The sequence below is a fragment of the Chiloscyllium punctatum genome, chromosome 25 (assembly GCF_047496795.1).
Source record: "Chiloscyllium punctatum isolate Juve2018m chromosome 25, sChiPun1.3, whole genome shotgun sequence".
NCBI lineage: Eukaryota > Metazoa > Chordata > Chondrichthyes > Orectolobiformes > Hemiscylliidae > Chiloscyllium > Chiloscyllium punctatum.
The window spans coordinates 87,175,859-87,193,188 of NC_092763.1; the positions used below are offsets into that span (position 1 = coordinate 87,175,859).

General features: G+C 53.1%; 2 protein-coding genes across 2 annotated transcripts in view; both read right to left on the minus strand.

The window, feature by feature from the left end:
• The window catches only part of adgrg4a (adhesion G protein-coupled receptor G4a), a gene marked incomplete at its 3' end in the record, with an annotated part of 56,350 nt that extends 41,410 nt beyond the window's left edge, over positions 1-14,940 (minus strand). Inside the window, exons 1-8 of the mRNA XM_072594612.1 lie at positions 14,878-14,940; positions 10,067-10,106; positions 8,268-8,299; positions 8,002-8,153; positions 4,647-4,776; positions 3,630-3,748; positions 2,618-2,822; positions 427-592 (exon numbers count right to left, since the gene is read on the minus strand). Coding sequence (XP_072450713.1) covers positions 427-592; positions 2,618-2,822; positions 3,630-3,748; positions 4,647-4,776; positions 8,002-8,153; positions 8,268-8,299; positions 10,067-10,084 — 822 coding nt within the window. The remainder of the gene's footprint in view (positions 1-426; positions 593-2,617; positions 2,823-3,629; positions 3,749-4,646; positions 4,777-8,001; positions 8,154-8,267; positions 8,300-10,066; positions 10,107-14,877) is intronic.
• Positions 1-17,330, minus strand: part of fhl1a (four and a half LIM domains 1a) — a 300,533-nt gene that overhangs the window by 275,242 nt on the left and 7,961 nt on the right.

Consider the following 17,330-nt stretch of genomic DNA (forward strand, 5'->3'; position numbering starts at 1 on the left):
CTTGTCCACACCAGTCTCCTGCTGCCGTTCCTTTCTCCTCAGTCCCTCCCTCTCACACCCATCCACCTTCCACCTTCCACCTTCTCCCTTCTCTCTCTGCCCCAGCCTGCTAACATTCACCCCCCTCCAGCTCTTCCTGTCCCACTCACCCTACCAGCTTTCTCCTCTTTAACCCTCTCCTCCCCAGACCCCTGCTGCCTATCTCCCTGACCCACACACCCCTCCCTCCCCTCTGCCTATGTCCCTCCCCCTCCTCCCATTACCCCATACCCCTGTGGAGTCTGGAACCTCCCCTCACCCTCCCCAATGCCTTCTCCTCCATCCCCCCACCTTCCCATCCCCCTCTCTTTGTTTCCACCCTTCACTCTTGGTACTGTTGCCCCCTTTCCCATGACCCACTCTCTGCCCGTCCCCGTCCCCCATCACCTGTTGGATAAACCCATCGATATAGGACAGCACTCCAAAGGCGATGCCCCAGAAGTGGATGAAGTCGATGTTGACTACAGCCATAGAGACGGTATCCGTGGTGATGTTCACTTCAGTGCCCATGAACTCCAGGTTATTTCCCATAGTTTCCATTATCTGTAAAATCCTGGAAGGAAGGTTATAGTTTAACATGTGCTAAAACAAACCATTCCTGATGAAGGGCTTTTGCCCAAAATGTCGATTTCTCTGCTCCTTGGATGCTGCCTGAACTGCTGTGCTCTTCCAGCACCACTAATCCAGAATCTGGTTTCCAGCATCTGCAGTCATTGTTTTTACCTCCTAAAACAAACCATTCCTGAAGGAACTGGGCAGCTCTGAGGGATTTGCCCGGGGCAAGATTGCTCGATGGGACGGGGGTGCGGGGGGCTGGAATTTGAGGGGAAATTCATTCTCCATCCAAGATCCATCTCATTCTAAACTTTCCATATGTGGGAACACCAACCCTGCAAGTATCTCTCCGAGCCCCTCACCATCGTGACTTGGAAATATATCACCATTCCTTCGGTGTGTCTGGGTCAGAATCCTGGAATTCCCTCCCTCAGGGCTGTATGGGTCAGTCCACAGCACATGGACTGCAGCAGTTCATGAAGGTAACTCACCCTCACCTTCTCAAGGGGTAACTAGGGATGGTCAGTAAATGCTGGGCCCAGTCAGCAATGCCCATGTCCCATGGGGCAGTCCCAGAGAGGGAGGTGGGTGGTGCTGAGGGAGTTGTAAGGGAAGCTTCATATAGAGACCCTCTGGACAGCCTTTAGGAAATACGATAAAGGAGATTGGCGTCAGGGGGCATGCTGTCCCTGTCCTGGGGAAACAGGATCTAGTTAAGAATGTGACCTTCTGATCCCAATGTCTCCAGGAGGAGAGTCTTTCCCAGGAGGTGTTGATGGTCCCGTAACTATCAGGCTCTGATATCAGTGAGGAGCTCACTAACATCACTCAGATTCCAGCAGTTGGTCTCAATTGGTCTAGTGGCTGCTCCCAACGCAGTAACTGGCCGTGAGCTGACTGGAACTGACAGTGTAATAAGGAGCTGGCCCTACACCTGAAACTGAAGCTCAAAGGAGCAGGAACATTCCACACACTGTTCGAGAAACCATCCTTCAGGGCACCAAGCAAGTTCCCCAGCACTCAGATGGAAGTGAAAATCCTCCATTAACATCACTCCTCCTTCTCGTCTCTGTGTTTATACCATCACCCAGCTCAGAGCTGCTACATGGATGGTTCTGTGTCCAACTCCCACCACATTCCTTCCAATTTCTTCATTCTGTCTATTGAGTCTGCCGAAGGTAGATCCTCAAGATGTTGGTCCCAAAGGTGAGGGGTTTGGCTTTGAGGGGAGATGGGGCAGTTTCAGCTGATACTCTCTGGACCTTACAAGACTGAGAGGTGATCTAATTGGGGTATGTAACATGTTAAAGGGGATTGACAGAGTGAACACAGAGAGGATGTGTTCTCGTGTGAGGCAACTCTAGAATGGGAGGTTATAGTTTTAGGATAAGGTGCAGGGAGATGATTTGAAACAGAAAGTTGTGAATCTGTGGAATTCACATCCCCCAGAATGCAGTGGCTGCTGGAATGTTCAATAAATTTGCAAAATTGTTCCAACCAACTGACCCCACTGTCCCTCCGGAACATGTTAGTTTTCCTTCCCTGTCCTGCTCCATTTATTCTATCTCATTCCTGGATGTTACTCCCTATTCTCTCTCCATCGTTTTGGCGCGTTATTTATTGAACCTTTTCAATGGGAGCCTTTCTCTCGTTGGTACCTGCTCTGCTCTGCTGGGGCTCTGGGTCCAGACTGGTCCAGCTGGAGTCAGGTCGATCATTGCTGATCGTTGCTCCCTGATCCAATATCCATCTACAATTGCTAGTTCAAAACTCAAAGGAGCTCTCTGCCGTGCCCCTCCAATATGTATCACTCAACTGTTGGGCTCAAAATCAATTGCCCAGTCATTGCTCTTTTTAACATCTTACTGTTCACAAAGTATCACCTGTGTTTCCTCTGGATTTCAGAAATACTGTGCTCATTGGTGAGCAGTTTGGGATGTTCTGAAATTGCAATAGGTGCTATGGAAATGCAATTTTATTTGGATGAGTTCTGCATGCTTTAATGATAATGAGAGGCACTGACCTCACAGAGAATCCAGTCAGGTCATCGGTTTGGTTCAAGATGTTGTTGATAATTCCAACCACGTCCTTGGCCAAGGGCAGGTAGATGGTAGCCATTTCCACAATGGCTGACATCTTGGTGACTACAACCTCCAGGTCTCTCGGTGACAGGCTCAGTGCTTGATTGGTCAGGATCAGCATGTGTCTCGCTATCTCTTCAGCATTCTCTGTGGAAGGAAGGGGTTAATTCCCAAAACAGGGGTAAATTCCTGGCACACGGTTGCCAGTTCCTGCCCACAAAGAGCCCATCTCCCTGTGAACACCCTACACCTTGCCCCCTACCCCACGGCGCTGTCTCAATCATCAGAGCCAGAGGTCAGCAATGGAGGTGTCTCTCTCTCTCTCTCTCTCTCTAAGTCTTTCTCTCTCACTCTGTTTCTCTCTTATTCATCCTCTGTCTCTCTCTCTCTCTCTCTTTGTCTGTCTGTCTGTCTGTCTCTCTCTCTCTCTCTCTCTCTCTCTCTGTCTGGCTTTCCCTCTGAGTCTCTTGCTCTCTCACCGTCTCTCTCCATCTCTTGGTCTGTCTCTCTCTCTCTCTCTCTCTCTCTCACGCATCCTAAACCTCTCTCTTTGTCTCACTCTGTCTCTTTTTCTCTCTCTCACCATGTCTCTCTCTATGACTCTCTGTCTCTTTCTCTCTCTCTTCATCTCTCTGTCTCTCTCCCTCTCTCCCTGTTGTTGGGGAGTTTGTCAGTTCTTGTCAGTAAAGCACTAAGGAATAGTGTTAGCCTTTACCAAGACACTGACAGACTGTCCTGGTGAACAGTTTCTGGGCTGGTACTGACAGAGAGTGGTTGGAGATCAATGCCAACACCCATCGTGGTGGGTCTGGAGTCACGTGTAGGCCAGACCAAGTGAGGATGGCACAACTCCTTCTCTGAAGGGCATTGCTGATCCAGGTGAGATTTCACTGAAAATCTGAAGTGAAGCTGGAAGATGTGATGACGGCACAGAGAGCTCTCCCAGACCCTTACCTGTTGTTACTGGAATATTCTCCATTCCCAGGATACTGTCTGGGAGGGTTGGCCAACTGCTGCACTGCTCCAGGTCGGCTTCTGACCATACTGCTTGGTCAGTGTCATTGGTCAGTTTACTGCAAAACACAATAATCACAAAGTGGGACAGAATTCAGCTGCATCCTGACCCTGGGGGTGGGGAGGGGGTGGGGGGTGGGGTGGGGGGTGGGGTGAGGGGGGGGGTGGGGAGGTGGGGGTCCAGCAGGGAGGCGAGGAATGACAGCCTACACTCAGAGTGATTCACATGGGACCGAACATTACCAACCACATCAGAAACGGGGAGGTGACAGAGGGACAGGGAAGACACTTGTATCACCAGCAGCAATCAGCGCGGTTGGTACATATCCAGGACACCGGGGAGGCTGTGGCTGGAGTTACTGTGCAGGGGTTAGTCTCCACCCTGACGGACTGTAACACTAACATCTGAGGGAATACACTGAAGGTTTCTGGAATTACATCCAGAGATGTTGTCCTGGACTGAATAGACTGGGTCCATATTCACTGGAGTTTAAACAGCAAGACATAATCGGACTGAAACATCCGAGATTGTGAAGGAGCAGGAGATGGTGGGAATGAGAAACTATTGTCCCCTGACATGAGGGACCTGGAAGCTGGGCACTATCTCAAGGGAAGGACTGAGGTTAAGGAGCAATGTGTTCAGTCAGGGGTCTGTGGATCGTGGGAACAGTCTCCCCTGAGATTGTGGCTGCTTCATAGCTGAATATATTTCAGGCTGGGAAAGACAGGTGATTGGTCTCTGGGAATCCAGGGAAACAGGAAGCAGGCAGGAAAGGGAAGTTGAAGCCTAAAGATCCCCTGTGATAGTATTAAATGGTGAGAAGGGACTGAACAGCCTCTTCCTGGTGCGTTTCTCATCTTCTTAAACAAACAGCTGGAATATTTGTTGTCCGGGTCACTGCCAGTTGGGTGTGCTGTCCTTCCCACAGCCTCCCTGAGACAGCCCACAGCCCTCACCAATCTCTCACGGCGTATCTCTGTGCTTCCCCAACACAGTTTAACTGCGCGGTTTGTACTGGTCTGGTTAAAGGCCACGTATATTCGCCCACCTCAGTCTGGACGGACTCTTGCTGACAGAAACCTGGCTCTGAAGAAAGAAAGGTTATTGATACCTGAGAGAGCATTGCAAAATATTGATACAAACATTAATAAAACAACAGGAAATGTTGGGGGTAAAACGTGAGTTTGTGTCACCTATTGGTCTCAGGGCTTCAAAAATCTTCAAATTGGGTTACACCTGGGTGTGACACTGAGGAATGGGAACAGGGAGAGACCATTCGGTTCTTCTAGCCTGTACTGTCACTCAATGAGATGATGCCTGATCTTCTCCCATATTGTCCTCTTTACCCCCTTTAATGTCTGAAAGTGACTCCTCAGGAGCTGGAAGCCTAGCTATCTCTCAGAATGATTGAAGGATATATGTAAGGGAACAGGAGCCCAATTTCCCACGGTCTCCCAGGTAAGATAGGCTCCAATTGGCCGAACGGTTACTATCTTGACAAAACACTGCTCCTTTAGCACAGCTCACAGACTGGGGTCAGCTGTCTGATGGGTCATTCTGAGACTGCCCTGTTCCACAGTCAGAGAGCTCATCATCATCATTGAAGCTGCTCCCAGCCAGGCTGGTGGGGAATATTCCATCACTCTCTGCCTCCTACCACTCCACCCAATTCTGGAGTCAAATTTCCAAGGATCCCACAGGCTCTTACCTTTGCTACCTGACTCCCATATGGGACCTTATCAAAAGCCTTGCTGAAATCCAGTAGACTACATCAATAGCATTACCCCACCCACAGACCTGATCACCTCGTCGGAAAATTCAATCAACTCGATCAGACACAGCCTTCCCTTAACGAAACCATTCCGACTGTTCCTGATGAATCCCTGCCTCTCCAAATGCAGAATAATTCTGTAGTTTAGAATTGTTTCCAACTGTTTCCCCTCCACAGAGGTTAGACTGATTGCTTTGTCGTTTCCTGGATTACCCCTTGCTCCCTCCTTGAGTAACAGTACCATATTGCCTGTCCTCTAGTACCTCCCCAGAGGCCAGATAAAAATTGAAGATTTTTGCAAGTGCCCTGACTATTTCCTCCTTGCCTCATTCAACAGCCTGGGATACATTTCATCCAGCCGAGGGGTTTATCTACTTTTAAGCCTACTAGACCACTCAGGACCTCCTGCCTATCTATGGTCATTTCTTTAAGTGTATCACAGGACCTTTTCCTGATTTCTAGATTCCTCCCTGTCACTAGTGAACATTAACACATAATATTCATTTAGAATCCTACCTACATCCTCTGGATCCACACACAAGCTACCTTAAATGGGCCCTACTCTTTTCTCTCAATATCCATTTACCATGAATGCATTTGTAAAATAACTTCAGATTTTCCTTTATTTTACCTGTCAGCATCCTTTCATAGCCCATTTAGCTTTCCGAATATCCCTTTTGCACATTCACTACTCCTCTCGGACCTCTGCTGTTTTGAACCTTGAATATAATTCTCCCCTTTTTCTCTTAATCCAGTGCTCGATATCCTTTGATATCCAGAGTTCATGGGATTTGATGCACCCACCCTTTTTCTCTTTTGGAGGATATTGACTCTCCATATTTCCTTCTTGAATGCATCCCACTTGGAAACAGATTTACTTGAAAGCATCTGCTCCCAGACCACTGGGGACAAATCACAGCTGATTGTATTAAAGTTAGCCCTCCCCCAGTTGGGAGCTTGGCTTTCAGGCCCATTCTGGTCCTTTCCCCGAACAATCTTGAATCTTATGGAGTTATGATTATATTGGCAAAACACTCCCCACTGATACTTCAAACACTTACTCAGCTTTGTTACATAAGATTCAGTGCAGACCCCTCCCTCTCTCTGTGCTGGGTAGGATGGGTGGAGTTGGGTTTCTGAGGGTCTGGGGGTTAGTGGGCTGGGTGTTCTGATATGATCAGTGAGACTTTGGGAGACTGACATCCCCCGGGCCCTGAAAAGGCCTGAACAGGTCTGTCCCTCATCAGGGAAATCCAAGGGAAGGGGACGTGGGGAGGATGTTTCCTTGTGTGAGTGAGTACAGAGGCAGGAGGAGGGGGAAGGGGGAGAGGGGGAAGGAGAGAGGGGGGAAGGGGAGAGGGGGGAAGGGGAGAGGGGGGGAAGGGGAGAGGGGGGAAGGAGAGAGAGGAGGAAGGAGAGAGAGGGGGAAGGAGAGGGGGGAGGAAGAGGGGGGAGGAAGGGGAGAGGGGGAAGGAGAGAGGGGTGGAGGAGAGAGGGGGGAAGGAGAGAGGGGGGAAGGGGAGAGGGGGGAAGGGGAGAGGGGGAAGGAGGGGGGGAAGGAGAGGGGGGAAGAGGAGAGAGAGGGGGAAGGAGAGAGGGGGGAAGGGGAGAGGGGGAAGGAGAGAGGGGGGGAGGGGAGAGGGGGGAAGGGGAGAGGGGGGAAGGGGAGAGAGGGGAAGGGGAGAGGGGGGAAGGGGAGAGGGGGGAAGGAGAGAGGGGGGAAGGAGAGAGGGGGGGGAAGGGGGGGGAGGAGGGGGGGAAGGAGAGGGGGGAAGGAGAGGGGGGGAAGGAGAGGGGGGGGAAGGAGAGAGGGGGAGGGGGGGGAAGGGGGGGAGGAGGGGGGGAAGGAGAGGGGGGAAGGAGGGGGGGGAAGGAGAGGGGGGGGAAGGGGAGAGGGGGAAGGAGAGAGGTGGAGGTAGAAGGGGAAGGGGAGGGGTGGTAGAGGGGAGGAGGAAAGGGGAGGAGGGAAGGGGAGAGGGGGAGAGGGGAGAGGGGAGAGGGGGAAGGAGAGAGGGGAAGGGAGAGGGGGAGAGGGTGGGGAATGGTTTGGGGTCACCATTCCAGGAATGAGTTGTACCCCTTTCAGATGAGTGTGTGACCTTTGAACTCTGTACCTCAGGATGCAGGAGAGGCATTGAATGTTTTAAAGATGGGGGAATCCAGGGAGATCCAGGAGAATCCGGGGATTGATACCTGTGGAGCATGAGGAATCCAGGGATGTTGTTTAATGGTGGTAAAGACTCAAAGGACCATATTGTCTCACAGTACAGCACAGTACAGGCCCTTCGGCCCACCGTGTTGTGCTGAGCGTTTATCTTAATCTAAGATCAATCTAACCTACACACCCCTCAATTTCCTGCTGTCCATGTGCTTGTCCAGCAGTCGCTTCAATCTCCCTGATGTCTCTGTCTCTGGTTCCTAATTCCAATGTTTGTAGGGCTTTATTACCATGCTCCACCCAGCTACAGTAAATATTGATAAAAGATTAACATTGTTTAATGTCAATATGACAGAGAGAATCTGTAAGCAAAGCTAATTACCAAAGCTATAGACACAGATACTGTTGGGATCCACTGCCAGGACCAGTGTGGACTCGGTGTAATTTTGGTTTTTCAATCTTTCCTTTATCTCCTGCGTTATTTGTTTGGCAGTGATTGTTGAGACAGCCTGTAGTCTGAATACACATTTGTACCTGATAGAATTCAAAGATCATTGGTTACAGCATTTCGGTAAACTCTTTTAATTAAAAAGATAGTTTTATTGTCAAAGTTTAAACTGAAGCATGGAGCAAACGTTAGTCTCCTACCTATTCCCCGAAGATTGAACTTTCCTTCGAACCTGCAAATAAAACTGAGTAAATGTTTACTCTTCAACAGAGTTCCACACACCAAGAATTTGTCTTCCTTTGGGATTTTAATGCAGTGTTCGGAATCACGGATAGCACAGGTACCTCTGGGTCAGAACATTACACAGACACAGCACAGGACGAGTGTATTCAGTTTATCGAGTCTAGATTAGAGTGATGCTGGAAAAGCACAGCAGGTCAGGCAGCATCCGAGGGGCAGGAAAATCAATGTTTTGGGCAAAAGCCCTTCATCGGGAATAGAATCCTCTATTCCTGAAAAAGGGCTATTGCCCGAAACATCGATTTTCCTGCCCCTCGGATGCTGCCTGACCTGCTGTGCTTTTCCAGCACCACTCTAATCTAGACTCTGGTTTCCAGCATCTGCAGTCCTTGCTTTGACCTCATTTATTGAGCTTGTCAGGGATCTTTGTGAGATCGAACCAATTAATTTGATTCCTCTGCTCTTTCCCCATAGCACAACTACATTTTCAGCGATTCAGCCCATTCCAGTTCACAGCTAACTGCACAAAACCATGATCTATCTGCTTCTACTGTTTCATTCTCAGGCCAATTCCCTTCAATCAGTGAGACTCAGGAAACCATTTCTCCTCATTATTCTGTAAGTGCTCTCGCTCCTGAGCACATGTCGCTGGGAAGATATGAATGGGCATCCTCTACACCATCCACTCAACTCCCTCACACCCAAACCATTCCCACACAATCCAGAGATTTCACACCCTCATCCACAGCCTGACAGCAGGACAGTACTGAGGGAGTGCCGCACTGTCGGAGGGTCAGTGCTGAGGGAGCGCCGCACTGTCGGAGGGTCAGTGCTGAGGGAGTGCCGCACTGTCAGAGGGTCAGTGCTGAGGGAGTGCCGCACTGTCGGAGGGTCAGTGCTGAGGGAGTGCCGCACTGTCGGAGGGTCAGTGCTGAGGGGAGTGCCGCACTGTCAGAGGGTCAGTACTGAGGGAGCACCGCACTGTCGGAGGGTCAGTGCTGAGGGAGCGCCGCACTGTCGGAGGGTCAGTACTGAGGGAGTGCCACACTGTCAGAGGGTCAGTACTGAGGGAGTGCCGCACTGTCAGAGGGTCAGTGCTGAGGGAGTGCCGCACTGTCGGAGGGTCAGTGCTGAGGGAGCGCCGCACTGTCAGAGGGTCAGTGCTGAGGGAGTGCCGCACTGTCAGAGGGTCAGTGCTGAGGGAGTGCCACACTGTCAGAGGGTCAGTACTGAGGGAGTGCCGCACTGTCAGAGGGTCAGTGCTGAGGGAGCGCCGCACTGTCGGGGGGTCAGTGCTGAGGGAGCGCCGCACTGTCGGAGGGTCAGTGCTGAGGGAGTGCCACACTGTCAGAGGGTCAGTGCTGAGGGAATGCCGCACTGTCAGAGGGTCAGTGCTGAGGGAGTGCCGCACTGTCGGAGGGTCAGTGCTGAGGGAGCGCCGCACTGTCAGAGGGTCAGTACTGAGGGAGTGCCGCACTGTCGGAGGGTCAGTGCTGAGGGAGTGCCGCACTGTCAGAGGGTCAGTGCTGAGGGAGTGGGCACTATTGGAGGGTCAGTGTTGAGGGAGTGCCACACTGCACATGAGGAGATAATTTTGAATTTTACCCAGAGTTTTATGATCTTCAGAGAGTTAAGCTGAGGGACAGTGAGCCCTGTATTAATAATCCTTTGTCAGACAGTTGCCATGTTTGGTTTCAGAGATTGTCTGAATTCCATTTGTTATCGCCGGGGAGACAGGCCAGAGAGGAGATGTCCTTACCTTCCTGGGTTTGATCATGGCTCCACTTTGGGCACTATGTCTGAAAAAGGAATGGGGTCTGATTATGAAAGGCCACATCCCCTTTAATGTGTTCAGGAAATCACAGCAACTCCATGGCACTCAACAATGAGGCCATTCACTGTGGAGCCCTGGGCCCCTTCCTGTTCCGGAGACCCCCACCCCCACAGTGACATTCCCCACCCCCACAATGAGGGCCCCCACCCCACAATGACATTCACCCCACCCCCACCCCCAAAGTGACAGGCCCACCCCCACAGTGAGGGTCCCCCCACACCCACCACCACCCCCACAGTGACATTCCCCACCCCCACAGCGAGGGACCCCCACCCACACCCCCACCTCCACAGTGACATTCCCCACCCCCACTGTGAGGGCCCTCCCCACCCTCACCCCCACAGTGAGGGTACGCCAACCCCCACAGTGACATTCCCCACCCCCCACAGTGAGGGCCCTCCCCACCCTCACCCCCACAGTGAGGGTACGCCAACCCCCCACAGTGACATTCCCCACCCCCACAGTGAGGGCCTGGCCAGTTCCCCCTCCTGGCCTGTGTCACAGTGCCCTGTGAATGCTGTCAGGGTGCTGCTGGAGTGTTTGGGTCAGGGTGCTGCTGGAGTGTTTGGGTCAGGGTGCTGCTGGAGTGTTAGAGTCAGGGTGCTGCTGGAGTGTTAGAGTCAGGGTGCTGCTGGAGTGTTTGGGTCAGGGTGCTGCTGGAGTGTTCGGGTCAGGGTGCTGCTGGAGTGTTAGAGTCAGGGTGCTGCTGGAGTGTTAGAGTCAGGGTGCTGCTGGAGTGTTTGGGTCAGGGTGCTGCTGGAGTGTTCGGGTCAGGGTGCTGCTGGAGTGTTAGAGTCAGGGTGCTGCTGGAGTGTTCGGGTCAGGGTGCTGCTGGAGTGTTCGGGTCAGGGTGCTGCTGGAGTGTTCGGGTCAGGGTGCTGCTGGAGTGTTAGAGTCAGGGTGCTGCTGGAGTGTTTGGGTCAGGGTGCTGCTGGAGTGTTCGGGTCAGGGTGCTGCTGGAGTGTTAGAGTCAGGGTGCTGCTGGAGTGTTCGGGTCAGGGTGCTGCTGGAGTGTTAGAGTCAGGGTGCTGCTGGAGTGTTCGGGTCAGGGTGCTGCTGGAGTGTTAGAGTCAGGGTGCTGCTGGAGTGTTCGGGTCAGGGTGCTGCTGGAGTGTTCGGTTCAGGGTGCTGCTGGAGTGTTTGGGTCAGGGGTGCTGCTGGAGTGTTCGGGTCAGGGTGCTGCTGGAGTGTTAGAGTCAGGGTGCTGCTGGAGTATTCGGGTCAGGGTGCTGCTGGAGTGTTAGAGTCAGGGTGCTGCTGGAGTGTTCGGGTCAGGGTGCTGCTGGAGTGTTCGGTTCAGGGTGCTGCTGGAGTGTTAGAGTCAGGGTGCTGCTGGAGTATTCGGGTCAGGGTGCTGCTGGAGTATTCGGGTCAGGGTGAGTCCGTGATTAAGAAAGCGAATGCAATGTTGTCATTTATCTCAAGAGGGTTGGAATATAAAAACAGCGATGTGCTTCTGAGACTTTATAAAGCTCTGGTTAGGCCCCATTTGGAGTACTGTGTCCAGTTTTGGTCCCCACACCTCAGGAAGGACATACTGGCACTGGAACGTGTCCAGCGGAGATTCATACGGATGATCCCTGGAATGACAGGTCTAGCATATGAGGAACGGCTGAGGATCCTGGGATTGTATTCATTGGAGTTTAGAAGATTAAGGGGAGACTTAATAGAGACGTACAAAATAATACATGGCTTGGAAAGGGTGGATGCTAGGAAATTGTTTCCGTTAGGTGAGGAGACTAGGACCCGTGGACACAGCCTTAGAATTAGAGGGGGTAAATTCAGAACAGAAATGCGGAGACATTTCTTCAGCCAGAGAGTGGTGGGCCTGTGGAATTCCTTGCCGCAGAGTTCAGTGGAGGCCGGGACGCTAAATGTCTTCAAGGCAGAAATTGACAGATTCTTGTTGTCTCGGGGAATTAAGGGCTACGGGGAGAATGCAGGTAAGTGGAGTTGAAATGCCCATCAGCCATGATTGAATGGCGGAGTGGATTCGATGGGCCGAATGGCCTTACTTCCACTCCTATGTCTTATGGTGTCATGGAAAATGCTTGATATCAAAGAATACCAACCACTCTGCAGCCCTTGCTCACTGGCCGCATTCACTCTCGAATATGTTCCTGACGAACAATGAGCCACAGAGAGGAAAGTGAAACACACTGCTTCCCCTCTGCACCAAACTCTCACCGTGCTCCAGATCCCAGGAACACATACTCACTCAGCACGACTTCTCCCTGAACAGCACACATGCAGATAAGTGTCTACCACTGCGCCATACCCTCAGGTATACACAGGCTATTGGCAGGGTTTCACTCAGACAAGAATGGACATCATTGTGCCCCACTGTTCCCTAAGTCATCACAAATGATCAAATTGTGTGAAACCCCAATGAGATCAACCAGACACAGATGGGGTCCTGGAACACTGGAGAATGTTGTTCCTCTGTTCAAGAAGGGCAACAGGAATAATTCAGGAAATTATAGGCTGGTGATCCTTAATTCAGTGATAGGGGCAGTAGATACTTAGGGACAGGATAGATTCATATTTGGGAAAAACATGACTGATTCAGGATAGTCAGAATGGCTTTAAACAGGGGAGGTCTTCTCTCTGATTGAGTTTTCTGAGGAAGTGATGACGCTGATCGATGAGAGCAGGGCAGTGGATGTGATCTACATAGACTTTACTAAAGCATTTGACAAGGTAGGCTTGGTCACAGCAGAAAGGAGGTAGGTGAGGAGGGGTGTTTTTCTGACTGGAGGTCTGGGACCAGTGGCATTCCCAGCAAGTGCTGGGAACAGTGTTATTTGTAAAATATAAAATGATTTGTATGAAAGTATAGGTGGTTTGATTCAGGAGTTTGCAGAAGATGCAAACATAGAGTTGGGGTTAGTGAGGAAGGTTATTAAAGGATACAGCAGAATTAGATCAGCTGGAAAGTTAGACAGAGAAATGGCAGATGGAGTTTAATCCAGACTAATGTGAGGTGATGCATTTTGGGAGGTCAGACAGAAGAGGAGAGTGTACAGTAATTGGCAGGACCCTTCAGAGCATGGATATACAGAGGGATCTCGGGATAGACGGGGTATGGATATACAGAGGGATCTCGGGATAGACGGGGCATGGATATACAGAGGGATCTCGGGATATACGGGGTATGGATATACAGAGGGATCTCGGGATATACGGGGTATGGATATACAGAGGGATCTCGGGATAGACAGGGCATGGATATACAGAGGATCTCGGGATAGACGGGGCATGGATATACAGAGGGATCTCGGGATATACGGGGTATGGATATACAGAGGGATCTCGGGATATACGGGGTATGGATATACAGAGGGATCTCGGGATATATGGGGCATGGATATACAGAGGGATCTCGGGGCATCCAGGGGCATCGATATACAGAGGGATCTCAGGATATACGGGGAATGGATATACAGAGGGATCTCGGGATAGACAGGGCATGGATATACAGAGGGATCTCGGGATAGACAGGGCATGGATATACAGAGGGATCTCGGATTGAAGACAGGGCATGGATATACAGAGGGATCTCGGGATATACGGGGCATGGATATACAGAGGGATCTCGGGATATACGGGGCGTGGATATACAGAGGGATCTCGGGGTGCAAGTCCACAGTTCCCTGTAAACAGCAACATAGTAAAGAAGGTGGATGTCATGCTTGCCTTCGGTAGTTGGGACACGGAGTACAAACGTTGGTAAGTCAGCTGTATAAAACTTTCATTAGGCCACCTTTGGAGTATTGTGTGCAGCTCTGGTCACCACGCTACCAGAAGGATGTGGAGGCTTTGGACAGGCTTACAGGGTTACCAGGAGGCTGCCTGATTGGAGTGTATTGGCTACAGGAGAAGGTGGATAAATTTGGACTGTTTTCACTGGAGCTCCAGAGGCTGGGGGGATCCCGATGTAATAACGAGAGGCATGGACACAATGAATAGTTGGAGCCTTTTTCCCAGAATGGAAAGATGAAACATAGGGAGCATAGGTATGAGGTAAAAGGGGAAAAGTTCAATGGAGATGTACAGGGCAAGTTTGTTTTACAGAGAGTGGGACGCACTGTCAGGGGAAATGACAGAAACAGATACAATAACAATGTTTAAGATGGATTTAGTCAGAGACATGAACAGCCAGATACGGACCATTGCAGGAAGGTGAGATGGGTTCAGAATTGTGGTTAGCACAGTCAAGGTGGGCTGTAACGCTTGCTCTGTGCTGCACTGTTCCATGTTTTATGTTTTAATTGCTCTCTGTCAGTACAGTGACCAGTGCTTTACATGGAACCCCACAGGGGCCCTCACCTCTGCCCTGTGTAACTGAAGTATGGGCTCCCTTCTCTTGTACTCAATTCCCTCCACAATAAACCATCACTTTCTCAGTTTTCCTGATTACTTGCAGTACCTGCAGACTAACCCTGTGTGATTCATGCAGCAGGATACCCAGACCTCTGCATGTCAGAGCTCTGCACCCTCTCGCTGTTTGGGTAATATGCTTTTATATTTCTTTCTCCCAAAATAGACAATGTCTCACTTTTCCACATTGTATTCTGTTTACCAGATCTTTGTCCATTCCCTTGACCTCTCCATTTCCCTTTGTAAGCTCCTTATCTCCTGTTCAAAGCTCACTCTCCCAACTAGCTTTGTCTCCTCAATAGATATGGTGCCAATAACTAAGTCCCTGATGGCTGTGGGTTTGTCCAGGCACTGACCTGTGTTCAGGCTTTAAGATTATCACATCCAGCAGCTGAAGGTCTTTAGTGTTGAAGGTTGACTTTAGCTGAGGAAGACAGTTGGGATGAAATGTGAGTGATCAGGAAGAGATGACAGGGTTTGAAACATTACTCTCCATTACTGTCCACAGGAGACTAACCCAGAGGCAGAATAAGCTCAAAACTCAGAGACAGGACAGAGAGAGGGTCACACTGAGTGGACTGGAGGATGAGAAAACTCTGACCTTTTTAATGTTGTTGTTCAATGGTATTTTGAAGATCAAATTATCAAAAGGTACATCTGGCCTCAGCCCTGAGTCTCCATGGCAACTGAGGATCTGTGAGGAGGTTGACAGTTGGGGGTGGGGTGGGGGTGGGGGTTGGGGGTGGGGGGTGGGGGTTGGGGTGGGGTGGGGGTGGGGGTTGGGGGTGTGGACGGGGGTGGGTGTTGATGATGGGGGTGGGGGTTGGGGGTTCGAGGTTGACAATTGGGGGTGGGGTGGGGGTTGGGGGTTGGAGGTTGACAGTTGGGGGTGGGGGTGGGGGTTGGGGGTGGGGGTGGGGGGTTGGGGGTTGGGGGTTGGAGGTTGGGGTTGGGGTTGGGGTGGGGGTGGGGGTGGGGGTGGGGTTGGGGGCTGGGGCTGGGGCTGGGGGGGCTGGGGGTGGGGTGGGGGCTGGGGGTGGTGGGGTGGGGGCTGGGGGCTGGGGGCTGGGGGTGGGGGTTGGGGGTGGAGGTTGGGGGCTGGGGGTTGGAGGTTGGGGTTGGGGTGGGGGTGGGGGTGGGGGTGGGGGATGGGGCTGGGGGGCTGGGGGTGGGGTGGGGGCTGGGGGCTGGGGGCTGGGGGTTGGGGGTGGGGTTGGGGGTGGAGGTTGGGGGATGGGGGCTGGGGGTTGTGGGTGGGGAAGGATTGTGGGACGTGAGGGTGGGGATGGAGTGTGGGGAGGTTAAACGGTGCAATTGGCCCCTGCTCCTGTGACCTGCTGAGAATTGGTGTGGGGAAGGGGAGAGGAAGGGTGGGGTAGGTGTGGGGGAGGGTGGGGAAGGTGTGGGGGAGTGGGAAAGGTGTGGACGGGAGTGGGGAGGTGTGGGGGGAGGGTGGGGAAGGTGTGGGGGAGAGTGGGGAAGGTGTGGGGGAGAGTGGGGAAGGTGTGGGGGAGAGTGGGGAAGGTGTGGGGGGAGAGTGGGGAAGGTGTGGGGGAGAGTGGGGAAGGTGTGGGGGAGAGTGGGGAAGGTGTGGGGGAGAGTGGGAAGGTGTAGGGGAGTGGGGAGGTGTGTGGGGAGTGGGGAAGGTGTGAGGGGAGTGGGGAAGGTGTGGGGGGAGTGGGGAGGTGTGTGGGGATTGGAGAAGGTGTGGGGGAGAGTGGGGAAGGTGTGGGGGGAGTGGGAGGTGTGTGGGGAGTGGGGAAGGTGTAGGGGAGTGGGGAGGTGTGTGGGGAGTGGGGAAGGTGTAGGGGGAGTGGGGAAGATGTGGGGGAGTGGGGGAAGGTGTAGGGGAGTGAGGAACGTGTGGGGGGAGTGGGGAAGGTGTGAGGGGAGTGGGATGGTGTGAGGGGAGTGGGGAAGGTGTGAGGGGAGTGGGGATGGTGTGAGGGAAGTGGGGAGGTGTGTGGGGGGAGTGGGGAGGTGTGTGGGGAGTGGGGATGGTGTGAGGGGAGTGGGGAGGTGTGTGGGGGGAGTGGGGAAGGTGTGAGGGGAGTGGGGAAGGTGTGGGGGGAGAGTGGGGAGGTGTGGGGGAGAGTGGGGATGGTGTGAGGGGAGTGGGGAAGGTGTAGGGGAGTGGGGAAGGTGTGGGGGAGTGGGGAGGTGTGTGGGGAGTGGGGAGGTGTGTGGGGGAGTGGGGAAGGTGTGAGGGGAGTGGGGAAGGTGTGAGGGGAGTGGGGAGGTGTGAGGGGAGTGGGGGAGGTGTGTGGGGGAGTGGGGAAGGTGTGGGGGAGAGTGGGGAGGTGTGTGGGGAGTGGGGAAGGTGTGGGGGGTGGGAAGGTGTGAGGGGGTGGGATGTGTGAGGGGAGTGGGGAGGTGTGTGGGGGAGTGGGGAGGGTGTGGGGGAGTGGGGAAGGTGTGTGGGGAGTGGGGAGGTGTGGGGGAGTGGGGAGGTGTGGGGGGAGTGGGTTGGTGTGAGGGAGTGGGGAGGTGTGTGGGGAGTGGGGAGGTGTGGGGGAGTGGGGAGGTGTGGGGGGTGGGGAGGTGGGAGTGGGGTGGGGGTGGGGGGAGTGGGGAGGTGGTGTGGGGGGGGGAGGTGTGTGGAGTGGGGAGGTGGTGGGGTGGGGAGTGGGGGGTGGTGGGGGGTGGGGAGGGTGTGGGGGGGTGGGGAGGGGTGTGGGGGTGGGGGGGGTGGGGGGTGGGGTGTGGGGGAGTGGGGGGTGTGTGGGGGGGGGGGTGGGGTGTGGGGGGGAGTGGGGTGGGGTGTGTGGAGTGGGGGGGGAGTGGGGGGGGTGGGTGTGGGGGGGTGGGG